This window comes from Chiloscyllium plagiosum, unplaced genomic scaffold (assembly GCF_037043375.1).
Source record: "Chiloscyllium plagiosum isolate Xiang-an unplaced genomic scaffold, Cpla_swu_hap1 HiC_scaffold_3, whole genome shotgun sequence".
NCBI classification, from domain to species: Eukaryota; Metazoa; Chordata; class Chondrichthyes; order Orectolobiformes; family Hemiscylliidae; genus Chiloscyllium; species Chiloscyllium plagiosum.
In genome coordinates, this window is record NW_028270141.1 from 128,313,531 (window position 1) to 128,340,823 (window position 27,293).

General features: G+C 44.4%; 1 protein-coding gene and 1 long non-coding RNA gene across 2 annotated transcripts in view; both read left to right on the top strand.

Moving 5' to 3' along the window:
• Window positions 1-15,520, top strand: part of LOC148151338 (uncharacterized) — a 69,093-nt gene extending 53,573 nt beyond the window's left edge. The window contains exon 3 of the long non-coding RNA XR_015751973.1: window positions 15,443-15,520. This is a non-coding gene — a long non-coding RNA (uncharacterized LOC148151338). The remainder of the gene's footprint in view (window positions 1-15,442) is intronic.
• A 275-nt stretch (window positions 15,521-15,795) lies between these two features.
• LOC148151339 (heme-binding protein 2-like) lies at window positions 15,796-24,793 on the top strand. The gene is made up of 4 exons (XM_087983330.1): window positions 15,796-15,927; window positions 18,597-18,726; window positions 21,238-21,412; window positions 23,165-24,793. Exons 1-4 carry the CDS (start codon window positions 15,796-15,798, stop codon window positions 23,337-23,339), a joined length of 612 nt encoding a protein of 203 aa, XP_087839456.1. The 3' UTR covers window positions 23,340-24,793.
• The last annotated feature ends 2,500 nt before the right edge of the window (window positions 24,794-27,293 follow it).

Consider the following 27,293-nt stretch of genomic DNA (forward strand, 5'->3'; position numbering starts at 1 on the left):
ACAATAACCATCACTGAAGAAATAGTGCAAGAGAAAATAATGGTGCGAAAGACCAATAAGTCACCTGGACCTGATGTGATGAACCCTTGAACATTAAAGGAAGTAACTCCAGAGATAGGAACACACTGGTTGTAATTTTCCAAGAATCCTTAGATTCTGAAGAAGTCCCAGACAGTTAGAAAATTGCCAGTACAACGCTTTTATTTATAAAGGGAAGGAGAGATAAAACTGGTAACTGTAGAAGAGATTGTTTCACATCTGTTATTGGGAAAATATTAGAATGGATGTAACAAACATGTTATGAGCATGACATCATATAATCAGGCAGTGTCAGCCTGGCTTTGTGAAGGGGAAGAGACAAAAAAACTGCAGATGCTGGAATAGACAGGCAGGAGGCTGGAAGAACACAGCAGGCCAGGCAGCATCAGGAGGTGGAGAGGTTGACGTTTCGGGTGTAACCCTTCTTCAGGACCATTTGATACAGCCAACAAAGAGGCAGGCAGAGCTGGAGCCCGTCCGGGTGCCCATGGCCACTCACTTGATTTGGAGGAAATGGGACGAGTTGAAGGAAAAGTTGTTGAGGGTGAGGACCAGTTCAGCCAGTCGGAGTAGGGTATTGGTGGAGTGGGATTGAATGGGTCTGTTGGAGAGGAAGGAGCGGAGGGTCGAGAGACCATCTTTGTGGGGTACGGACATGTATAAGGACTGCACACCCATCATGAAGATAAAGCTCTGGGGGCTGGGGAACTGGAAGTTGCTGAAGAGTAGGAAGTGCCTGAACTAAGGGACAGAGGATGGAGTCAAGGTAGGACGAGATGAGTTCAGTGGGGCAGGAAAATGCTGAGACGATGGGTCAGCCAGGGTAGTTGGGTTTGTGGATCTTGTGGAGCAGGTAGAACCGGGAAGTGTGGGTCTGGGGGACTATGAGTTTGGAGGCAGTGGAGAGGTGATCACCACAGACAATGAGGTCACAGACAGTGTGTTTGATTTTGGCATGATGGGTCGTGGGCAAGGGGGAGATAGAAAGTGGTGTTGGAGAGTCGGCGTTTGGTCTCTGTGCCATAGAGGTCCTTTCTCCAGAGGACTACCTTTGTCAGCAGGTTTGATGGTGAACCAGGGGTTGGTGAGAGGCGAATGGAGTGCTGCACATTCGGAGGGGGTGAGGTTGGAGTGGGTAAGGCGAGTGGAGAAATTGAGGCAGTCCTGAAGAAGGGTTACACCCAAAATGTCGACTTCTCCACCTCCTGATGCTGCCTGGCCTGCTGTATTTTTCCAGCCTCCTGCCTGTCTATTTTGTGAAGGGGAAACCATTTTAAAAATTTAATTAGAGTTCGTTGAGAAGGTAACAAACAGATGAGATAAAAGTGAAGCTGTGAATATAACGTATCTGGTGTTACAGAAAATGTCTGATCAATGAACACACATTAGGCTCCCTGATAAGAAAGGAGTCTGTTGTGTTGGAGGAGAGTATATGAACATTCAAAGTTTGCGAGAAGATTTGTAGCTCGGGTGCTCGTTGTTGTGGTTCTGTTCGCCGAGCTGGGAATTTGTGTTGCAGAAGTTTCGTCCCCTGTCTAGGTGACATCCTCAGTGCTTAAGAGCCTCCTGTGAAGCACTTCTGTGATCTTTCCTCCGGCATTTGTCGTGGTTTGAATTTGCCGCTTCCGGTTGTCAGTTCCAGCTAGCCACACCAACTAGCCACGAAACAACACGACCAGCTATCCTTAGTAGCCACACACGCAGATGACAAGCAACATGAATTCGACTGGGACAACACTACTATTATAGGACAAGCCAAACAGAGAACAGCCAGGGAATTCCTAGAGGCATGGCACTCATCCACAGATTCAATCAATAAGCACATCGACCTGGACCCAATATACCGACCACTGCAACGGAAAGCTGGAACTGACAACCGGAAGCGGCAGATTCAAACCACTACAAATGCCAGAGGAAAGATCACAGAAGCACTTCACAGGAGGCTCCCAAGCACTGAGGATATCACATAGACAGGGGACAAAACGTCTGCAACACAAATTCCCAGCTCGGCGAACAGAACCACAACAGTATACGAACATGGATAGAGTTATATGTCACCAATTGAAGACAGAGAGAAGGGATAATGGGAACATTTTCAGGATGGCAACCTGTCACTAATTGACTGCCACGGGGGTAATCAGTGTTCCGGCCACAATTATTGACAATGTGCATCAATGACTTGGATGAGGAGAATGAATATACTGTAGCCAAGTTTGCGGATCACAGAAAAACAGGTGGGGAAGCAAGTGGTGAGGTAACACAACCAGTCTGCAGAGGGATATAGACAGGTTAAGCGAATGGGCAAAGCCTGGCAGATAAAATATAATTTAATAAAACATTGAGACTATGCACTTTAACAGGAAGAATCGAGGATCTGAATATTATTTAAATGGAGAAGGACAGCAGGATGCAACAGAACAGAGGGATTAAGTAATCATCATCCGCGAATCAGAAAATGCTCGCATCTAAGTTCAACAGGTAATAGGGGAGGCAAAAGGAAATTTGACACCGACATTTTTTATAGACCCATCAACTCCCACAGCTACCTGGATTACACCTCTTCCCACCCTACCTCCTGCAAAAATGCCATCCCGTATTCCCAATTCCTCCACCGTATCTGCTCCCAGGAGGACCAGTTCCACCACAGAACACACCAGATGGCCTCCTTCTTTTGAGACCACAATTTCCCTTCCCACGTGGTTAAAGATGCCCTTCAATGCATCTCGTCCACATCCCACACCTTCGCCTTCAGACCCCACCCCTCCAACCGTAACAAGCACAGAACGCCCCTGGTGCTCACCTTCCACCCTCCCAACCTCCGCATAAACCAAATCATCTGCCGACATTTCCGCCACCTCCAAACGGACCCCACCACCAGGGATATATTTCCCTCCCCACCCCTTTCTGCCTTCCGCAAAGACCGTTCCCTCCGTGACTACCTGGTCAGGTCCACGCCCCCCCCTACAACCCACCCTCCCATCCTGGCACTTTCCCCTGCCACCGCAGGAATTGCAAAACCTGCGCCCACACCTCCTCCCTCACCTCCATCCAAGGCCCTAAAGGAGCCTTCCACATCCATCAAAGTTTTACCTGCATATCCACCAATATCATTTATTGTATCTGTTGCTCCCGATGCGGTCTCCTTTACATTGGGGAGACTGGACGCCTCCCCGCAGAGCGCTTTAGGGAACATTTCTGGGACACCCGCACCAATCAACCACACCGCCATGTGGGCCAACATTTCAACTCCCCCTCCCACTCTGCCGAGGACATGGAGGTCCTGGGCCTCCTTCACTGCTGCTCCCTCACCACCCGACGCCTGGAGGAAGAACACCTCATCTTCCACCTCGGAAGACTTCAACCCCAGGGCATCAATGTGGACTTCACTAGTTTCCTCATTTCCCCTTCCCCCACCTCAGTTCCAAACCTCTAGCTCAGCACCGTCCCCATGACCTGTCCTACCGGCCTATCTTCTTTTCCACCTATCCACTCCACCCTCCTCTCTGACCTATCATCTTCATCCCATCCACATCGATCATTATATTTTTTGTTACCTTCCCCCACCCTCCTCTCTGACCTATCACCTCCATCCCCTCCCCCATTCACCTATTGTACTCTATGCTACTTTCTCCCCAACCCCACCCTCCTCTCATTTATCTCTCCACCCGTCAGGCACTCTGCCTGTATTCCTGATGAAGGGCTTTTCCCTGAAACGTCGGATTTTCCTGCTCCTTGGATGCTGCCTGAGCTGCTGTGCTTTTCCAGCACCTCCCTACTCCAGAATCTGGTTTCCAGCATCTGCAGTCATTGTTTTTACATAGTCTGAGAAGCAAGCCTCTGCCACCAATCTCTGTCTCCTGCCATTAAGCCAATTATGTATCCAATTGGCAAGTTCACCCTGAATCACTTGGGATCTTTTTTATTAATTAGTCTACCATGTGAAACCTTGTTGAAGGCTTTGCTGAAGTCTAAGAAAACAATGTCTACTGCTCTGGATACTTCGTCAAGAAACTCAATCAAGTTTGTGAGATGTGATTCCCCTTACACAAAACCATGCTGATTAACCCTAATGATTCCTTGCCTCTCAAAATGCATATAAATCCTATGTATGAGAATGACCTCCAGCAACTTACCCGCCACTGAAGTCAGACTCACAGCTCTACAGCTGCCAGGCCTCTCCTTACATCTCTTTAAACAAAGGCACCACACAAGCCACTCTCCAGTCATCTGGCACTTCACCTGGACTTATAGATTAAACAAATATTTCTGAAAAGGGTCCAGAATTTCCTCCCTAACTTCCCACAACATCTTGGGATACACTCAAATGAATACCAGTGATTTATCCACCTTTGTATTTTCTAGGACCTCCAGCACAGCCTCTCATGTAATGTGAACTGTTTTCAAACCTCAATATTTATTTCCCTGAATCCTCTCGCCTCATTTCTTCTCCACAGTAAAAGGTGACCTGACATTGTCATTTAATATCTCTCCCATCTCATGAGGTTCAACACAAAGATGACCTCTTTGATGTTTCTTAAATAAGCCCATTTTAGACACAGCTGAAGTGGAATTATTTTCCACTGAGGGTCATGAGGCATTGTAAACGTCTTTGTCAAAAGTTGATGAAAGCAGTGACTTAGAAAATCATTAACGCCGAGGTAGATTGATTCTTGGAGAGCAAGGAAGGATAAGATGTTATCAGGGATAGGCTGAAATGTGCAGTTGAGGTTACAATGAAATCTGCCGAGATCTTACTAAATAATGGAGCACGCCCGAGGGGCTAAGAATCCTAGAGGATAAAGTACTTATTGGATGGCCTTGCAGTTCGGATTGGGTGAGGTCAAACCATGAAGCATGCATCAGGGAGTGACTATTCCCCAAGTTTCCGTTTCATTAATAATTAATTATTTTCAAAAATTATAATATCGCAAAGATTAATGGTAAGCCAGAAGATTGTGATAATTTTAAAAACCAACAAGAGGAAATGGAAAAAAAATAAAGAGGGAGGAAAATAAACACTGAGCCCCTCAGATGCTGCCTGCCCTGCTGTGCTTTTCCAGCACCACACTCCCGACTCAGAGGGTAAGTTGCATGTCATATCATGATGGACTGCAAAAGCTTCTTTAAGTGTATAAGAAATGACCAGACAATCCAAAGTGAATATAAATCCCTGAGAGGATGTGGCTGAGGAAACAATAATCGGCAACAAAGAATTGGCCAAGGTGGTTGGATAAACCATTTGCTTTATTCTTTACCATATAAAGCAATCATGGCATTGCAAATATGAAATCATTAAGGCAAAATGGGAGAGGGTGAATTGGAAATAAATACAACTATTACGAGAGAAAAAGAGCTGGTATATTTCATTGACTTTGATGAGGAAGGTGAAAGTGTTATAGCCAAGTAATTGGATGACACAAAGATGGATGGGAAGGCAAGTGGTGAGGCTGACCCAAAGTGTCTGCAGGGGGTTATAGACGAAGCAAGTGGGTAAAACACTTGGTCAGTGGAATCTGATGTGGAAAAATCTGACTTTATGCTCTTTGGCAAAAAGAATACACAAGTTGAATATTAGTTAAATGGAGAAAGACTGCAGAAAGGATGTGGCCAGGGTTGGAGGATCTGAGCTACAGGGAGAGGCTGAACAGGCTGGGCCTTTTTCCCTGGAGCGTCAGAGGCTGAGGGGTGACCTTATAGAGGTTATTAAAATCGTTAGGGGTGTGGATAGGATAAATAGATAGTCTTTTCCCTGGGGTAGGGGAGTCCAGAACCAGAGGGCATAGGTTTAGGGTGAGAGGGGAAAGATATAAAAGAGACCTAAGGGGCAGCTTTTTCATGCAGAGGGTGGTACGTGTATGAAATGAGCTGCCAGAGGAAGTGGTGGATGCTGGTACAATTGCAACATTTAAGAGGCATTTGGGTGGGTATATGAATAGGAAGGGTTTGGGAGGGATATGGGCCGGGTGCTGGCAGGTGGGACTAGATTGCGTTGGGATATCTGGTCGGCATGGACGGGTCGGATCGAAGGGTCTGTTTTCATGCTGTACATCTCCATGACTATTTCAAAAGTTGCCTTCTCATGAAAATAATGAGAATGATAACAATAAAGTTTGAATGATCATAGATATATTGTGTTGGTTCAAGTTCTGATGAATATTTTCAAACTAGCTTATTGAATATGGATTTGGAAGTTGAAGAATTTTTTAAAATGCTGGCAATTCTACTAAAGACAACATGAGGAAAACGTCCTTATTCAATGAATAATTAGAATTAGAATTTCTCCACTGATAGATAAAAAATACAGATCCAACGCAAAGTTCAGAAGCAAATTAGGTAAGTTATTGAAAGAGAAAAACATTGTGGGGTTAAGAGAATGAGCAGGGAAATAGAACTGTCAAGGCTGGATGTCCTCACTCTGTGTTGCACTGTTTCATTATTCTCATGAGGCTTGTTAAGAAATATGATGTGCATATCTGCAATGAAAGCATTTGTAAAATGTAAAAATGTAAATAATATATTTTTATAAATTGAAAAAGACCTCGTTCAAAGGCTTATCAATACTAAAGACATATAGAGTACAGGAGTTGGGAGGTCATGTTGTGGCTATATAGGACTTTGGTTAGGCCACTGTTGGAATATTGCACGCAATTCTGGTCTCCTTCCTATCAGAAAGATGTTGTGAAAGTTGAAAGGAATCAGGAAGGATTTACAAGGATGTTACCAGGTTTGGAGGATTTAAGCTATAGGGAGAGGCTGAATAGGCTGAGGCTGTTTTCCCGGGAGTGTTGGAGGCTGAGGGGTGACCTTATAGAGGTTTATAAAATCATGAAGGACATGGATAGGATAAATAGACAAAGTCTTTCCCCTGGGGTCGGGGAATCCAGAACTACAGGGTTTAGCTCTAGGGTGAGAGGGGAAAGGTATAAAAGAGACCTAAGGGGCAACTTTTTCACGCAGAGGGTGGTACGTGTATGGAATGAGCTGCCAGAGGAAGTGGCGGAGGCTAGTACAATTGCGACATTTAAGAGGCATTTGGATGGGTATATGAATAGGAAGGGTTTGGAGGGATATGGGCTGGGTGCTGGCATTTGGATGGGTATATGAATAGGAAGGGTTTGGAGGGATATGGGTTGGGTGCTGGCAGGTGGGAGTAGATTGGGTTGGGATATCTGGTCGGCATGGACAGGTTAGACCGAAAAGGCTGTTTCCATGCTGTATATCTCTATGACTCTATTTCAAAACTACTAAAGAAAGGGATTTAAGAGTCCTGAATCATGAAACACAAAAAATTGGCATCCAAGCTCTGTGGGCACGAGGGAAGAGAATTGTCCTTGTGACCAAAAGTAATGGAATATAAAAGTAGGGAGCATTAGAATGTTATGATTGTAAAGCTATCAGCCAGGTGGACTTAATTGAATATGAGCTCTCTCTAATTAGGGCTGTTAGCATGGTCCAATCTGGGAGTCCTGGCTGACAGACATAAACGGGTATGCCAGAGGTTCTGCTCACTCTGAGAGAGCTGGATGAGTCTCAAGAACACTCCATTTGTGTCAGGGGACTAACTCTGTGCTAGCTAGCTAGCTGGTGTTATAGTCAGTATATTACTGTTAGTTTCTGCTTCTCTTTTTTTGGAGGGGGAAACCTGATTCCTAAACTGGCTGAATTATTTAGCCAGTTTGTTAACTGGCATTCCTTTTAGTGAGGACTGATTGTTAAACTCCTGATGCACATAATGTGTTCTCATTAGGGGATTCACTGACTGGTTACAGCCTGTGTGTTACTCTTTTCTCTTTTACTTTTTGAGAAAAGGACAATGTTAATTTTGTGGTAGGGCTTAGCCCTTGGACTCTAGTTTCCTTTGTTTTTTTTGTATGTGTCTTCACTTTTTATTGGTGTTTGGACTGAACCCTTGTGAAAGACATACATTTTACCAGAGGAGCAGTTCCTGTGGGGAGGCCTAGCCCTGGGACTGGGCCTCTGAAGATTGAACATGTGTGTGTGCTGGGAGGTGAGCACTTGCTGTATCCTGGAGTTTGGGTGAAGACCTTTCCTTTAGGAGTGGACCAAACCCCTGTGAGTTAACTGCAACTGTACAATGTACTATGTTCCTGTGAGTGGGCCTGGTTTTCCAAGGCTGGGCCAGGACTCGATGGAGACTGAACACCTGTGTGCTGTGGGGTGTGCATTTGCTGCCTTCAGGAGTGGACTCTGCCCTTGGTTGCGGACTCTGTTTTTTAGCAATGGACTCTGCAGTTTGGAGTGGACTCTATTTCTGACAATGCACATTGTATACTGGAGTGGAGTCTTCCTGGAAATGGATTCTATATCTTGAAGACTGTGTATAGATTTGGACTGTGCACCAGTAAGGACTGTTTTTTAGTAATTATCTGTCTTGCGTGTCCCTGGGTTTGGCAGGCCTTACTGTGAGCTGGGAGGCTCATGGGTCATCTTGAAAGCTGTCACCCCGAGAGCTGGAGGGTGGGTAGGTCATCCTGAAGGTTGGTAGGCTGTCCTGAAAGCCAGAGGTTGGGTAGGCCACCCTGATGCCAGTCGCCCCGAGAGCCAGATGGTGGGGAGGCCGTTCTGAGCACTGTCGTACCGAGAAGGGGTAATCGGGACAGGCTGCCCTAGAGGTGGTCGAAAGGTGTGTCAGAGCAGCTGAGCCACCAAAAGGTGCGTAGGGGCGGGCTGAGATCCGGAAGGCTTGTGGGCTACCCTGCACGCTGTCGTCCCAGGGAAGGGGACGGGCTGTCCTAGAGGTGGCCAGAAGGTGTGCCAGGATAGCCCACTGGCCGGATGGTGCATCGGGGTGGGTGAGAGCCCAGTGGTACGTAGGGGCAGACAAAGAGTCGGAAGGCGGGTCCCCGTCCTCAGTGCTGTCACCCCGGGCAGGTACCGGCGGGCTGCCCCAGAGATGGTGGTTAGTGAAGGTGGTTAGTGAGGGTGGTTAGTGAAGCCGGAAGGTGGGTAGGCCGTCCTGACCGCTGTCACCCCGGGCGGGTACTGGGGCGGGCTGTCCTAGAGGTGGTCGAATGGTGTGTCAGGGCGGACCGAGAACTGGAAGATGCATGGAATGGACCGAGAGCCGGAAGGTACGTAGGGGCGGGCTGCCTTTAGAGTGGTCGGAAGGTGGGAGGGGCGGGGGCGTGCTGGGTCTGTATTGTATGCACTGTTTATGTAACGGGATTAGCTTTTAATATACAAATGTCATTGTTGCTGTCTTGTCATATGAGAAACTGGGATTTGATGTTTGTCCATCACATCTCCTCACAGCCGCCTTCTCTCCAAAGCAAACCGTCCTAACCTCTTCAATCTAGCCTCATAAGTGAAGTGTCTCATTCCTGGAACCATTTTTGTAAATCACTTCTGCACCCTGTTCAGCACTTCTCTGATAATGTGCCGCTCACCAACTAGAACATAGAACATGGAAAATGCTTCCACACTGCAAATTTGATCACTTTGCTGGGATCACTTCCCAATACCAAGTCCAGGAATTATCATTTTCCCTCTTGAGTGCCTCAACTGAATCAGACGTTGCATTCCAGATCCTAACTACTTGCCATGTGGAAACATTTTTTCTCATATTCCATTTACTTTCTTTGCAAACACTTTCAAATCTGTGCGTCTCATTCGGAATCCTTTCATGAGTGGGAACTACAACCCTACTGTGTCCAGACCCCTCAGGATTCTTGTGGAAGCCATTTTCTTGATCGTGGCTTCCCTGCCGGTTAAGGAACCATTTTGCTGAAGTGTCCCTCATCCCGTAGAGCATTCGTCCTTCGCATGTAGCTGTGAGAGGCTTTCTCGCCATCGCTTCATTCCTCCCTCACCAGGAGGTAATACTAAAGTGTAGCTTCTCTGTACAAAGTATCACAGTTTGCCTGCTCAGTGTTTCCCTACTGTGATGTATTGCTAGAGCATGTAGCTTAGTTGCTCAAGCGTGCTGAGCCCCATCAATTGGTTTATGATATATTGCCAACATGTGTTGTTCCTCTGAATAAGGACACCTGTCCTACATTTGTTCTGCATTTCTGTAAACAGCACGTTGGGTAATGACTTTCAATCCTGTCCACTTGCGGAATGAGTAGCATCAATTGGGGTTGACCCCGAGAGCTGACCCCTGCTTCAGTATCTCCTCGAACCATCCTGATACCTTGTAATTAAAGGTTAGCCTGTGTCTCAGCCCTGTATAACCTTGTACCTTTCTGCCATACTTCGGAGTTCTACCGAGCCACTGTCAGGACAATCTTCTCCACATGATGCACCGTGTCATAAACTAGTCAATGCTCAAGGTCTGCCGCCAGAGATTTTTCTTCAGCAATTCTAAAACCTCCCGTCAAATCATACAGAAATACGAAATAGGAACAAAAGTCGATCGTTTGGCCCCTTGATCCTCCTCTAGTAAGATCATGGCTAAACTATCTGTATTTCAAATTCCATATTCTCATCATTCCTGATAATCTTTCATTCCTTTGACTAAATGTATAAATATTCAATGACCCGCACCTCCACCTTCTCAGGCAGTGAGTTCCAAAGTCATACAACCCTCTGACAGGAAAATATTCCAATCGGGTGACCCAATTTTACAGTAATGACGTCCTACTTCTGGACTGAACCACAAAAAGAAACATGTTTTCCATGTTCACCTTGTCAAGACCCTTCAGGAGTCTTGTACACTTAATCCAATTACCCCTCACTCTTCTAAACTCTAGTGGAGACAAGCCTATCCCGTCCAGTGTATCCCGCATGACTCAGCTTTTAATCTAGTAATCTTTCTGTAAACCACCTCCAGTACATTGACAATCTTCCTTAAATAAGGAAATAGAAACTGCACCCAGTATTTGACATGTAGGCACATGAATGCTCAGTGCATCCTTACTTTCATGTTCAATTCCTCTTGTAATAAATTGTGTCAGAAACAACTGTACACAAGCATCTTGCTGGGGTCTAACAAATGGGCTTATTCAGAAGAGGTCACTCTCCTGTCTCGCTACAAATACTCATATCACAGACCGCAGTGGCTCAACATTACAACTTGCCACCATTGTCTAAACAAAAGGAAGGAATAGGTAATAAATGTCAGTCTGTCACGAATGATCATGTCCCAGGAGGAAATAAACAACATGAAGACAATGCGCAATGATCCAGTCAGTTATGATTCTGCTGAAGATTGTTTGTTGGGAGACTGAAGAGCACGTGAACAATTTACAGATTTAAAAAGGGGAACCAAATATTTCTCTGAAATGCAGGCACTTAAATGTCAAGAAGGAAAAATAGAATTTGGCTTCAGATTTGCCTCTGGATGCTGGCTTTACTTCAGTGAACTTTTTGTGGTCCAGATTTCAGGGACATTGACCATGATCCTGGATTTGAGGGAGCTACAGAGTTGAGTTGTGTACTTTGCAGTCAGACACCCACAACCCAGCTCTCGGCCTCTCAGTAATATTTACATAGTATTTTACATCTTTTGATGTTGAACTCATGAGAGATGCAGAAAAACAGTCACAAAATGCAAAGTCAGTTCATCTGACCGATTTGTATAAAACATGTCCATGTATTTTACTACTTGAAGATTTTATCAAATGATATTTAAAATTTACCTGCAATTCTTTCTGATTGGTTATCACCTGGAAAATTTTCAAAGCAATTTACATCTTGTTTTCAACTTTAAATCTAACTGCCACTAAATCCCAATAACTTGTGTTAATACTTTAAAAAATTAAGATCTGTAGAGACAAGCATTGAAGAATTTAAGGAGACAAAATGAAACAATGCTACAAACCCTATGGCTAGTGTTGCAAAGTGCTGTAATTTTCCAATTGCCCCTCGATCCTGGTATGGTACCAGCAGGTTCAAAATTAGCAAAGATGTCCTGATGGCTATTTGTTTGTCAAGTTTGGTAAGAGCACAGCTGGAATATTAGTGAGATGAGTTAAACCGTCAACCAGGACATTACCAAACAATAATCGCCATCAATTGGGACTCACCATTGCCCAGTGAGAATTTGCCACGCTGCTTGTGAAATGTGTAAATGGTGAAATGAGATGATCAAAACATTGAAGTAAATCTCACCAGACTTCTCTCCCGATTCAGCCACACATCTTACCATTGCCCACATTGCTCCAACCCCCCAAAGAATCCGGCTATAGTTACTGAACACTCCAATAATTCAACCAGTCTTCAGATGGAGGATCCTGCAGAACTCACCCAGTATAAGACTCCCCACAGAAAGCAGCACTGAGAATCTTTGTAGAAGCAGTACCCACCTTTTACAGCACAAGCACCAACATCGCAATAAGGTGAAGAGTTATCCCAAAGCCTTTGTGAAAAGCTAGAGAGAGAGGAAAAATGTAACAAACATGGGTAAAGTGGCAGGTGGTGGAGGTGTCAGTGTGGCAGATGGGTAAGGGAGTAGAGTGGCAGGTGGGGGAGTGAGCAGGGTGGTAGATAGGTCTGGGGGTAGAGTGGCAGACGGGTGGCTTAAAGGATAGTAAAGATTAGCAGATGAGGAGTTACTGGAATGGTGTGAGGGTGAGGTTGATCTTAGGTTTGGGACTAGTTGGTTTGGGTGATGGTGTCGTGGTCATGTGATGAGGGTGTCTTCACATCAGGATAGGTCAGTGGGGGATAAAGGCAGTTGCATAAGGTCACGGAGGGCCGAGGTGGGAGAGAGGTTAGGTCAGACCATTGGTGGTGGGGTCAGTGATTAGATTTGGTTGCATGAGCCGGTGAGGGAGGTGAATTATAGAGTCATAGAGTTCGAACAATCCAGAGACAGGTCTTTTGGTCCAAATTGGTTGATGCCATACAAAATGTCTAACCACGCTAATCCCATTTCCCTACACTTGGCCCATATATTTCCAAATTTTTCCTCTCCATGTATTTGTCCAAATGCCTTTTAAATATTGTTATTGTACCCACAGCAACCATTTCTGCTGGCAGCTCATGCCATATGCATACCACCCTCTGTGTAAAAAGGTTGCCCCTCAGGTTCCTTTTTATTCTTTCCCCTCTAACCTTAAACTGATGCCCTCGAGTGCTCGATTCCCCAACCCTTGGGACAAAAAACTGAGTGCATTCACCTTATCCATGCCTCCGATGATCTTATACCCTTCTGTGAGATCCTCCCTCAGTCTCCTATGTTCGAAATAAAAAAGTCCTAGCTTGTCCAACCTCTGCCTATAACTTTTGTTGTGTCCTGGTAACATTCTTGGATATTTCTTCTGCACTCTTTCCCGTTTAATAACATCCTTCCTATTGCAAGGTGACCAAAACTGAACACAGTGCTCCAAGTGTGGCCTCACCAACATCCTGTACAACTGCAACATCATTTCCCAATTTCTATACTCTGTGCCCTGACTAATTAAGGCCAGTGTGCCAAAAGCCTTCTTCACTCCCCCATCTACTTGGGGTGTAGGTCTCCACGTTCAGGGAACTGTGCACCAGAACTCCAAGGTCTCTCTGTTCCACTACACTCCTTAAGGCCCTACCATTCACCAAGAAACTCCTGCTTTGATTTGTCGTTCCAAAATGCAAGACCTCACGCTTGTTATATTAAACTCCATTTGCTATTTCTCGGCCCACTTCCCCAGCTGATCAAAGTCCTGCTGCATTTTCTGAAAGCCTTCCTCTCTGTCCATAATACCACCTACTTCAATGTTATCTGCAAACTTACTAATCATGCCTTGCCCATTCTCATCCAAATCATCGCTCTCAATAACAAACAGTAATGGGCCCAACACCGAGCCCTGAGGGACTCCACCAGTCACAGGCCTCCTGCATAACAAGCATCCTTCCACTCTTACCCTCTGCTTCCTACCATCAAGCCAATTGAGTATCCAATTTGCCAGCTCTCTCTGGATTCCATGCGATCTAACCTTCTAGAGCAGCCTACCATGTGGAACCGTATCAAAGGCCTTATTGAAGTCCATGTGGACTACATTTACCACTCTGTCCTTGTCAACTCTCCTGGTCACTTCATCAAAGAACTCTAACAAGAACTGAAACATGATCTCCCATGCACAAAGCCATGCTGACTACACTTAATCAAACTCTGTCTTTCCAAAAGCATGTATAACTTCTCTCTTAGAATTTTTTCAAGTAACTTACCTCCCACAGAGGTTAGGCTTACTGGTCAATAGTTTCCATGTTTTTCTTTGCTGTCTTTTTTGAATAAGGGCACAACATTTGCTACCTTCCAGCCTTCCCGAACCTCACCCGTGGCTAACGATGATGTAAAAATATCAGCCGGGGTCCCTGCAATTTCTTCTCTCCTCTGTGGTAGCGTTCTTGGGTATATCTGGCCAGGACCAGAGATTTATCCACCTTCATATATTCTAATACATCCAGCAATCCTCGACTCTGATATGGATTGTCTTCAAGGTATCACTATTAACTTCCCCAAGTTCTCACGTCACCATGTCTTTCTCCACAGTAAACACTGAGGAGAAATATTCATTGAGGACCTCGCCTATCTCCTGCAGTTCTACACATATGTGAGTGGTTGGTTCAGTCTGGGGAAAGTCAGATCAGGATGGGGTGTAGTCACATGGTGGGTTGTTCATTGGATCAGAAGGGCTAGTCTGGTGATGACAGGGTTAATCACCTGGTCAATGGTATAATTGGGTGATGCTGGACAACCAGATCCACACAGAATGGTTGAATAGTGGGTTGTAGTACTGTTGTGTAGCCAGGGAATTTGGTGACATCGAAGGTGGGGGCACTGTGGGAATCAAGTGGGTGAACTGTATAGTTAACCTGGAATTAGAAATGTTTTTATTATCCATGAATTATTTCTTGGGCAAACTCAGTGAGTCGGCACAGTGGTTAGCACTGCAGCCTCACAGAGTCAGGGATGCGGGTTTGATTCCTGCCTCAGGCGACTGTCTGTGTGGAGTTTGCACATTCACACCGTGTCTGCGTGGGTTTCCTCTAGGTGCTCTGGTTTCCTCTCACAATCCAAAGGCGTGCAGGTTCAGTAAATTGGCCATGCTCAATTGCCCATAGTGTTAGGTGCATTTGTCAGGGGTAAATATAGTCAAGGTTAGAGTGGTGCTGGAAAAGCACAACAGGTCAGGCAGCATCTGAGGAACAGGAAAATCAATGTTTCAGATAAAAGCCCTTCATCTGGAATCATTCCTGAAGGGCTTTTGCCCAAAACGTTGATTTTCCTGCTCCTCAGATGCTGCCTGACCTGTTGTGCTTTTCCAGCACCACTCTAATCTTGACTCTGATCTCCAGCATCTACAGTCCTCTCTTTTGCTGAGGGGTAAATATAGAGTGGGGGAATGGGTTTGGGTGAGTTAATCTTCTGAGGGTCAATGTGGACTTGTGGGGCTGAAGGGCCTGTTTTCATACTGTAGGAATCTAATCAGATCTCTCCAATTCTCCACATCGAATTCAGGGTGAGAGACCCACCCGAAGACTTTAGGACACAAGATTGGATCAGGATTTCTGAGGGACACTGATTCATATCTTTTGGTGTATCCAGCCTCTGACTATCCACAGAAAGGACGAACTGGACCCATGATCCATCACAAGGTTGTAATAAAATAATATTTCCATATTTAGTCAGCTGTAGTGTTTCTGTATCTGTTTCCTTATCATGTGACATTCATGCCTGCAGCCAAGCCATATTCAAAACCATCACCCCAAAACAGTATAAAGCGATCCATAGTCTCTACTCAAACATCAGATCGACCTGAAGGTGCTGAGAGTCAGTCAGTGCGTTCAAGACCGATTTGAGCAGACATCAAGATGCTGAGACTCTTCTTAACTGTGTCTGTCCTCTTCGGGTATCTGGTTGCTGCGCAGGACGACGTACAAGAAGTGGACAATTTCTGTGAAGAATTGGACTGTCCTGAACCACAGGCTGCCATCTTGGAGAATGTAAGTACGATTCAAAGTTTATTGCATTCTGTCATTTTTGTACCAGTATAAATTATTTAATGACTGTTTTCAGATCGAAAGCCTGTAACCAATCGCCCACAACCACTCTACCCCTCAACTCTGAAAATTGACTGCACTGATATTCATCCTTAGGACAACAGATTGGGCACATAATCTCCAGAGTTTTCAAGACTGCGAGGTCTACTCATTGACATTTTAAAAACACTTAAAGGACCAGCTAAGGTAGATGTAGAAAGGGTGTTTCTGTTGGCTTGGAGTCTCGGGAATTGGAGAACACAGTCTCAGAATAAGGGATCCAGCCATTTCGGACTGAGATGAGAATCGCTTGACGAAGAGGGCAGTGAAGTTTGGAAACCTTTACCCCTGGGAGCTTGGCCATTGATTATGTTTAAGACATCAATCAATAGATTTCTAAATAATATCAAGGGAGATAGGGATAGCATTGGAAAGCAGCGATGAGCCTGTTGTGGAATCTCCAGCTTCACTCAGATGATCATCAATCTTTAGACTATTTAGTTGTCGATGATCAACTGGTGAGAATATTCAAGGCTGGGGTAGATAAATCTTTGGGCTCAAAACACATCAGGAGGTATCATAACAAGGTGAGAAACTGGAAGATCAAGTGTAGTCAAAGATCAGCCAAAATCTTACTGCCTTGTTCCTGTTTCTAATATCAGACATTCTTTTGAAATTGGTTATTTTTTGTCTAAATTTCTCAACCAGAAACGAGGACCAAATTCAAGGCCATTGACATTTTCTTGATCTTGTGTACATCTGCAGTAACTGAGTGTGGAAGATTTTCAATAACATTCCATACATTTTATACCAAAGACCCAAGGGAGAAAATGGCCCATTGTGCAAAAAATGACCAAGATGAAAGAGTTGAATGGAAAACAAAATGAATTAAGAAGTGTTGAGACCAAGATCCCAACAACATCTCCCAATTCCCTTTAAAACTCAAAGCTTAAATGACACCTTAATGCTCCATCCAGACACCTGGGACAGTCCTCTGAACAAAGTTCTTTTTCAGAGACACTTTACAGTCATAGAGATGTACAGCACGGAAACAGACCCTTTGGTCAAACTCATCCATGTCAACCAGTTATCCTAAACTAATCTAGTCCCATTTGCCAGTCCTTGGCCCATATCCCTCTAAACTTGTAGGTGGCTCAGTGGCTAGCATGGCTGCCTCACAGCACCAGGGACCCGGGTTCAATTCCAGCCTCGAGCGACTGTCTGTGTGGAGTTTGCACATTCTCCCTGTGTCTGTGTGGGTTTCCTCTGGGTGCTCTGGTTTCCTCCCACAATCCAAAGATGTGCAAGTCAGGTGAATTGGCCAAGCTGAATTGCCCATCGGGTTAGGTGCATTAGATAGAGTAGGGGAATGGGTCCGGGTGGGTTAGTCTTTGGAGGATCGGTGTGGACTTGTTGGGCCGAAGGGCCTATTTCCATACTGTAGAGATTCTAATTCTAAACCTTCCCTATTTCCATTCCCATCCAGATGCCTTTTAAAAGCTATAATTGTGCCGGCCTCCTCCATTCCTGTGGCAGCTCATTTTATACACCTACCACCTTCTGTGTGGAAAGGTTGCCCGTTAGGTCCCTTTACATCTTTCTCCTCTCACACTAAACCTATGCCCTCTATTTCTGGACTCCCCTACCCCAGGGAAAAGAGTTTGTCTACTTATCATATCCATGCCCCTCATGATTTTACAAACATCTATAAGGTCACCCCTAAGCCTCTGGTGCTCCAGGGACAACAGCCCCAGCAGAGTCAGCCTCTCCCTATTGCTCAAATCCTCCACCCCTGGCAACATCTTTGTAAATCTTTTTGGAACGCGTTCAAATTTCACAACATTCTTCCGTTAGGAAAGAGACCAGAATTGCACGCAATATTCCAAATGTGTCTGAGCCAATGTCCTCTATAGCCTCAACATGACCTCCCAACTCCTATACTCAATGTTCTGACCAATAAACGAAAGCATAGCAAACTCCTTTTTCACTATTCTATCTACCCGCGACTTTACTTTCAAGGAGCTATGAACCTACACTCCAAGGTTTTTTTTCAGCAACACTCACTAGGACCGTACTATTAAGTATATAAATCCTGCTGTGATTTGTTTAATCAAAATGTAGTGCCTCACATTTATCTAAATTAACTCCATCTGCCATGCCTCAGCCCATTAGCTCATTTGGTCAGGATCATGTTGTACTCCAAGGTAACTTCACTGCCCACTACACCTCCAATTTTGTTGTCATCTGCAAACTTACCAAGTACACCGACTTGTTCACATCCAAATCATTTATGTAAGTGACAAAAAGTAGAGGACCCAGCACCGATCCTTGTGGCACTCCACTGGTCACAGGCCTCCAGTCTGAAAGGCAACCCTCCACCACCACCCTCTGTCTTCTACCTTTGAGCCAGTTCTGTATCCAAATGGCTAGTTCTCCCTGAACTCCGTGAGATCTAACCTTGCTAACCAGTCTTCCATGAGGAACCTTGTCAAATGCCTTACTGAAGTTCATATAGATCATGGCCACCACTCTGCCCTCATCAATCTTGTTACTTCTTCAAAAAACTCAATCAAGTTCGTGAGACACGATTTCCCACACATCATATGTTAATAAATGTTATTTTCTTGTTTTAGGGTTATGAAGAAGCAGAATTTAAGCCTGTCCCCTGGGTTGAAACAGAAATAGACGGAATGGATATCAGTAATGCGGTGGAGGCCGGCCTCAAAAGATTTTTTGAATATTCACAGTTCCACAATGATGCAGGTAATTTTCCTGTTCCTTCACTGTAACACTGGAATTGAAAACAACCCTTTAATATTTGACCTGGCTTATTTGAAACTTTCTGTATGTAGATACACACTGACCAAAGGATTCCAGCTTGCTGATCTTAGTGGTCGTTCCAGGATTCTGTCCATTGTGCCCTCCATTACTAACCTATTGGAATCTGTGGAAGCTGTCCATATATGGGTACAGTGGGAAACCAAGCACACTTTCTCATTCCAATCATGATCTCTGATTTGTCTTTGGACATGGCGACCTTATCCAGCCCAGAGCTAGGTGGGGTAAAGTAAGGTTTCTAATCTCAGGGACAAAAGTCAAGGCAATAGGGCAGAGGGGTGACCTGGAAAAAGGTAAGCCAAGTGACATAGGAAGAGACAGAGAGTTTCGTGGGAATAGTGTATCGGTGAGTAAGGTCAATGGAAAGATTATCAGTAAATAAATTGAATGTACAAAGCATTTGTAATACTTCAAGTAAACTGGTTACATAAATAGATAAAAGGAAAATAGATCCAGTACCCAGAGATATTCTTACAAAGTCACCAATGTTTGGAAATAAATATTCCAGGATAGAAACATTTCAAGAAGACCAACAGAATAGAAAAGGTTCTGAAAAATGGAACTGTGAGGTCTAATTTTCCAAATCTCTCCAGACGCGAAAATACAGTAATGGAGTTATTGCCATATAGCACAGAAACATTCCCTTTAGTCCAACTCATCCATGCTGATCGTGTTTCCCAAAGTAAACTAGTTCCAATTGCCCGTGTTTGGACCATATTCCTTGAAATCTTTCCTATTCATCAACTTGCCCAAATGTCTTTTAAATGTTGTAACTGTACCTGCATCTACCACTGCCTCTGGCAGTTTATTCCACATAAGAAACATCATTGACCCTCAGGTTCCTTTTAAATGTTTCTCCTCTCACATTATAACTGATGCCCTCTATTTTTGAACTCACACACCCCAGAGTTATTTGTTATTTGTCTTATCTATGCCCCTCATGATCTTGTAAGACTCTATAAAGTTACCACGCAACCCCTGCCACACCAGTGAAAAAGGTCCCAGCCTATCCTGCCTCTCCTGATAACTCAAAGCCTCCAGACCCAGTAACATCCTGGCAAACCTTTTCTCAACCTTCTCCAATGTAATAGTATCTCTCCTTGTGCAGTGCAACAAAGACTGTATACATTATTCCAAAACTGACTTCACCAGTATCCTGTACAGTCACAACATGACGTCCCAATTCCTTTCCTCAATGATCTAGGTAATGAAAGCAAGAGGTTTTTGAGGGTAAAAGGGAATCAGTACCAATAGAATGCTTAAAGTTCTAAAATGTTTTGATAAGGTTGTTCATAAAATACTAATTTGACAGTAAGTATTGGAGGTAAAATATCGGCAAGAAAGAGTATTGGTTAATGAAGGAAAAAAGGAAGTAGAAATGAAAGTAGCATTTTCATGATGGCAAGCATAATTAATGGATGCTCTGGATATAAGTGCTGAGGCCCCAGATGTTAGAAGAAGGTGATCCCATTACAAGATCCAAGTTGCTGATGACACTTGAGAGGGTGAATTCTGAGAAACTGTCTGTCTTGGCTGGAGAATCTGGAGATGCAGGCCTGGATTTTTATCTGAAAATGGACAGTGAGAGTTGTCTCCCCTGCGCTTGGAGGAAATGACAAGGAAGACACTCAGAAGTCAGCTGTGGGCTGCTGCCAGGCCATGAACCTGGGAAAAAGTTTGGAGGCAGCCTTTTCATCCCAGTTCCAATAAAAACAGAAAAAACCCTACAGTCTTTGTCCCAAACCCATTCCGTCATCCCCACACCAACCTTCCATCCTTCCACAAACAAACCTTACAGTTTCTTGTATGCCCAGGTCAATGTATGCCCCTCAAACTCCATAGACCCTCAAGTCCCCAATGCTAGGGAGCACCACTGCCTATTTACCCACGGTACACTGTACAGAAGCAATGAACCGCATATTGACAGCAGGATTTATGAAAATTTTTTTAGAAGTTTATTCTTTCATAACTTTCCACTACGTTAAAATAAATCTCTTTTTACGGCGGGATATAAATGTTGGCAATCATCAAAACCCATTGCAGCTTTAACTGCAGAAACCACAAACACTTAAACTCTTAAGCTCGATTAAATAAATATTGTGAAGGTGACAATACTACTCACAGTCACAGCTGTCAACCAGGTGGAGAAGTCAATGTTTCAGGTGTAACCCTTCTTCAGTCCTGATGCTGTCTGGCTTGCTGTGCTCTTTCAGCCTCCTGCTTGTTCATCTTGGATTCCTGCATTTGCTGTTTTTTTTGTCTCTAACCAGAGCTGTCAATCAAGCAGGGCTACAGGTATTTCAAGAGAATGATAGATGTGTAGGGTGTTAACCAGTCCATCATGCCTCCCCCATTTGTAACTTTTAAATCACGACAGGCAATGCCCCTAATTATCACCTTGTCAAACACTGCAACTGTGTTCCCTTTTGTCTGCAGAAACAATTGTTCCTCTCGAGGCCCCTTGGGGAATCATTGGATACATAAAAGATGGCAAAATACAAGATAACTTCAAAGTGTTTGTTATATTAACTCCTCAAGTCACAAGTGCACCTCAGCCAAAAGATCCATTGGTTCAAATCGGAGCAAAAATTCATGATTGGTTCTATATCAGGTGAGTATGATGTGTAACAAAATGACTTAAAATGCTTTTTTTGTGTCTCCTGAAGCAAAGGGTTGATATTGTGACAGTGTCTCTACTGGTAGTCCATGTTCAGTGAACATTTTAAGTAATTCTTCTACAACCCTTCTCGTTGTGATATTGTGTAATGGGACTGCCTCAGGAAATCTAGTCAATATATCCATTATTGTTAATAAGTACTTATTCTCACTTTTTGTTTGAGGTAGGTGACTTACATAATCAATCAAGACTCTTGTGAAAGATTCCTCATATGCTGGAATAGGTATTAAAGGTACAGGTTTTATTACTGCCTGCGGTTTCCTATTAGCTGACATGTATGACATGCCTGACAAAATTCAACTCCATCTTTGTGTAGTCCAGGCCAGTAAAAATCTTTGTATTTTAGCCTGTGTTTTCCTCATTCCGATATGACCTCCAAGTGCTAGCTCATGTGCCACTCCAACACCTCCTATATTCTACTGGCAAAACAATCTGATGAACATCTGCCCATTTCTCATCTGCTTGAATGTGTGATCGTCTCCATTTCCTCATTAAGGCATCATTTTTCAGGTAATATTGCACAGGGATACATTCACTCTCCTTCCATGTATATGCCTTTTGATACAACTGCTTTAAATTCTCACCTTTCTGCTGTAACTCAATAAGCTTCGCAGATTGAAAGATACTTGCATTTTTAACAATTGGCTCCTGCTCTGTCCCACTTATCTGATCAAAAACAGTCTTGGATAATGCCTCCTTATCTGTGCCTTTTGATCTCTCCTGCTTCAGCTTGTGTCTCTGTGATCTCATTAAGACACAATCTGGGAAGATTCCTGGATAAACATCCTGCATTGCTTCAGTTGCCTGCACCTCCACTGGCTTTTCAACTAGAGTAGAGCTGATATCGGTGTATCAGCTCTATCATTTGCAATGATAAGTTGTATTCCTGGAGCTGAGAGTTTGACCTGCACTCCTACCACAAATTCTCCACTCTTCTCCAGACACTCAAGCCTCACTTTACATAGCTGAACACTTTTTGTCTCACCATCATTAGGCATCTGGATGGGTATATTAATAGGAAGGGTTCAGAGGGATATGGGCCAACTCCTGACAAATGGGATCAGATTAAGTTAGGATATCTGGTTGGCATGGACAAGTTGGACCAAAGGCTGTTTTCATGCTGTCCATCTCTATGACTGTGTAGTTTTCTTGATTTATATCATCTGTTTGCAAAAGCTAAACTTTTGCCATCAGTTTTTTTTGCCTGGATTATTTGAGAAGTTTAATTTTCTCACTGTGTTGATCTCTATGAGTATTGTACCAAAGTCTTTTACATTAAGTGCGTCACTTCTTTTACCCACGTGACTCAAAATCAGGTCAGACTGTGATTAATGGGCTGCTCACATCAGGTGCAGATGCTGATTAACACAAACCTTTTACTGAGTCGACACACGTCACAAAACCTTCACTTCCTACTTCGGAGAACATGGCAATACCTCCCCATTCAACTGAGCCCGTTTATCTGAAGGTGGGCTTCTCTTCTTTCTGTCATTCTCACAAATATCTCACTTGGTGGTGTTTGGAAGAATACTTTCACTCTCTTTGATCAGAGCCCCACCCAAACTACATCATTTCCCTGTGATATCTGATGTTCTATTCTATTACAGTTATTTCAAGTGGGAGCTGAATAGCCTTCAATGGCCTTATGCTCCAAAGTAAACTTACATTTACTTCACTCTGTTGCAGGGCTTTTGATGAAAAAGATGGCAGTAATCTTAGCAGCCAAGCATACGGAGATCGTGTGCTTCAATTGAAGAAGGACTTGGAAGCTGACAGCAAATCCTTTGATAGCAGTTTCTTTTACATCGGTTGGTTTAACAAACGTGGGCTAATGGAAGTTGCCTTTCAAAAGAAAAGTTAAAACTTTTCTAAACATTTCAGACATCAAACAGTGAGCTGTGCTTAATACTATTCTATGTTTCTAAGCTTTTTTGATCTCCCATCTGGTACACATTGGATTTCACTCTGTGCATGGGCCAGTATTTGCAGTATCGAACAGTTCCCCCAATCTCCTCTCCTCAGAGCCCTATGGTCCTCTTCATAAACACTGCCCTTCACCAGCAGTGAGAAAGTTTTGTCTCCAACTCACAGTGCCTCATTTTGGCATGAGCTTACTTCAGCTCTGTTCACTTCAACAGTCAGGTTTTTTTTGCCTTTTCTGATTCTGTTGGACATTCAGTTTTCAAATGTTTTTGGTCAATTACTTTCTGAAGCTCCTCTTGCATGTATTCAATTCAAAGTGTCAACACATAATCCTGGGTAGGTAGTTCTTTAGTTCTTCGCTCTCACTAGGAACTGCAGTCCTGTCATTTCCCAGTTAAAAGAAATTGCAGAGAGCACAAAGGGAAGGAAGTGATGGTAAATATTTATAAAACAATGGCTTGGCTTCAAATGGAGGACTGGATTCATTTCTGATACCTGGATCTTAGGGAGAGGGGAAAGACTTTAGTGACTCCTCTGGTGATTTGATCTTAAAGTCTCACACACACATCGGATTCATCCCAATTGTTCACAGGTAGTAGACTCTGCGCTAACAGGGATTCATCTATTTACTAATTTCCCTTTTCTATAAAGTTGCTTTAAATAAATTGGTTACAAACTGAGGTCAAGAAGTTTCTGGTGATAGGATAAGTTCCAAAATGTTCTCTCTTCACACAGCAATGGATTATATTTGCTTACTCCAGTCATGCTCATCAGAATGTTTAAAGTTGATAACAGAACAGTGTATTGTTGCAGAGCACAAAGTACTGAAGTAATTACGTGTGAAATCATGACACTTTTCAGATGTGAGATTGGAGTTGGGTTCTCTACCTCTCTATTAGTTTCAGATCGAAATATTTACTTAGAAGGGAATGCTTAAATTGTAACGATGCAGAGGATTTTTTAGCCCAGCTTGCAAATTTCAATCTATGTGTGCCTTCTGTACAGTGAAATTACAATTGGACAAATATGACTGGATCAACCATAGATGGTGCCCAGTCAGAGGGCAACATATTCACTGGAGGCACCTGCCAATGGGGCATTGAATCTGTTTGAGACTCCAATATGAAGCACTTTAAAATTGGTCCAAATCATTATCCAGAGACTGGAGATGAACTACAATTCTGACTTCCTCAAAAGTATCTTCGCATATTGAGCACAGACAAACTGAATCTGTGATTCTGAAAAGGTTTTATTCCTGTTTAAAATGACACATTCACAGGTTTCTTTTATGGAGTAAATAAGCCTTTATTTTCTCGCCTTTGCTTATCTGATATTTTTCTAACTGCTGGGAATGTATACTCACTGTGAAATAAAGGGTGATGCATGACAACACTTTGTTTGTGGGTGTGGACGTTGACTATAAGGCTGGCCACAGTGTTAATTTGGGGAAGGCCCATGCATACATACTCACAAGGTAGGAGTAGTGCAGGCCAATCAGATCCTTGAGTCGGATCCATCAGTTAATCAAATCATGCAGCGGATGGATCGTCACCATCTGGTGGAAGATCCAGTTACTGTCTTTGCTGTATAACAAAACAGTGAAGCAATAAGGAAAACAAGGCAATAAGGAAAACAAAACAATACCAACTTTGCCACACCATAGATGCCCAATCCCTCAATACCTCCAGTCCCCACCAGGATGGTCTGACAGCTCTTGGCTTTGTCCTAGACTAGAGGCCTGCACACTCCCTATCCACCACCACACTCCTCTGCCTGGCTGAATCTGTTCTCTCACTGAACAATTTCTCCTTTAATTCACCTCACTTCGGCCAAGTCAAAGGAGTGACGATGGACACCTGCATGAGCCCCAGTTCTGCCTGTCTCTTTATGGAGTATGTGGAACAATCCTTGTTCCAGTCCTACACAGATACCCTCCCACAATTCTTTACTTCGACAACTGTTTGGGCGCTGCCTTTTGCTCCCATCCGGACCTTGAAGAAAATTGTGTATTTTGTCTCCAACTTCCACCCTTCTATAACTTTCACACTGTCCATTTCCAACACTTCCATTCCTTACCTTAACCTCTCCATCCCCATTTTGGTGAATAAACTGTCCACTGCCATCCACTGCAAAGCCACTGACTCCCATAGCTACCTTCACTGTAATTTGTCACATCCCACATCCTGCAAGAACTCCCATCATCACTCTCCCAGTTCCTTCACCGATATTGTATCTGTTGGATGATGCCACCTTCCAAAGCAGCGCTGCTGACATGGCTTCCTTCTTCCATAACTATGGTTTCCTGCCACTGTGGTTGACAGGGCCCTCAGCCACATCTGACCATGACCTGTGGTTCTGCCCTTTCCCCTCCCATCGCTCATAACAGCATGATCTCGTCTCCCTTGCCCTCACTTTTCATCTCACCAGCCACACTGCATTCAAAGGGCCATTCTCCAACATTTCAGACAATACCAGCAGAAAGGCACCACCAAACACATCTTCCCCTCACTCCCACTGTCTGCATTTCACAGGGATCATTCCCTCCAGGACATCCTAGCCCATTCCTCAATCACCAACACCCCTCTCCTTTCCAGGGAACCTTCCCAGGTAACTGTAGAAGGTGCAATACCTGCCCCTTCCCCTCCTCCCTGCTCACCATCCAAGGGCCTAAATACTCTTTCCAGCTGAAGCGGCATTTCAGTACTCCAGAAAAGGCCTCACCAAGTCTCATACAACTTCAAAATGACTTCCCAATTCCGAGACTCAAAGGTCTGAGCAATGAAGGCAAGTGTGCCAAACACCTTCTTAACCATCCTATCCATAAATCATGCAAAGTTCAAAGAATATGCACCTGAACCCTTAGGTCTCTGTTCTACAAAGTTACCTTAGGCCCGACTTTTAATTGTTTCAGTCCTGCCCTTGTTTGTTTTACTAAAAGTGTAATACATCGCATTAAACCAAACTAAACTGCAACTGCTACTCTTGAGCCCATTGACACAATTGATCAAGATCTGTGACAATAATACATCAAAGTCGAGCAGTGTGGTGCTGGAAAAGCACAGCAGGTCAGGCAGCATCCAAGGAGCAGGAGAATTGACGTTTCAGACATAAGCTCTTCATCAGGAATGAGGGAGGTGAGGTCATGGTTGAGGGGGCAGTAGGAGGACGTGTCCATGAGTTGGCACTTGGCTTCAGCGATGTGCCAAACTACCACTGCGCCCCCACCTTGTCTGCTGGTTTGATGGTGAGGTTGGGATTGGAGCGGAGGAACACTGCGTGTTGCGAGTGTGAGAGGTTGGAATGGGTGAGGGGGGTGGACAGTTTGCGGCAGTCAATGTCCTGGCAGCAGTTGGAAATGCAGAGTTCAAGGGCGGGTAACAGACAGCATGGAGTGTCCAGGTGGATGGGGTCCTCGGAGGGTGGGCAGGAGTCTTGGTGGAAAAACTGAGCCCGGAGGCGGAGGAAGAAATCTTTGATGTCACATCGCGTGTCAAACCCATTGATCCGGGAGTGTGGGGGAATGAAGTTGAGGCCTTTGCTGAGGCCTGAATGTTCATCCTCAGGGAGGGGGAAATCGGGGGAATGGTAAATACATGGCAGGGCTGGGAGCTACAACCTGGTGTGGGGCTGGAGCTGGGAGTGGGGGCGGAGACATTAACTGGAGTGGGTGTGGTTATGGGATCGTGGGTGACATCATCAACAGAAGTGACCCTCATCCTTGGGGTCAGGGGGAAGTGATGCCCTTAGTGTCATCCACGGGGACAGAAATGATGTAATGTATGACATAGGCAATGTCATTGTTGGTGTTCTGGTGAGTGACATCGGTGGGGGCAGAAGTGGCTGCTGTGGAGGCAACTACGAGGCAGAAGTGACGTGCCAGGTGGGCTGTGCA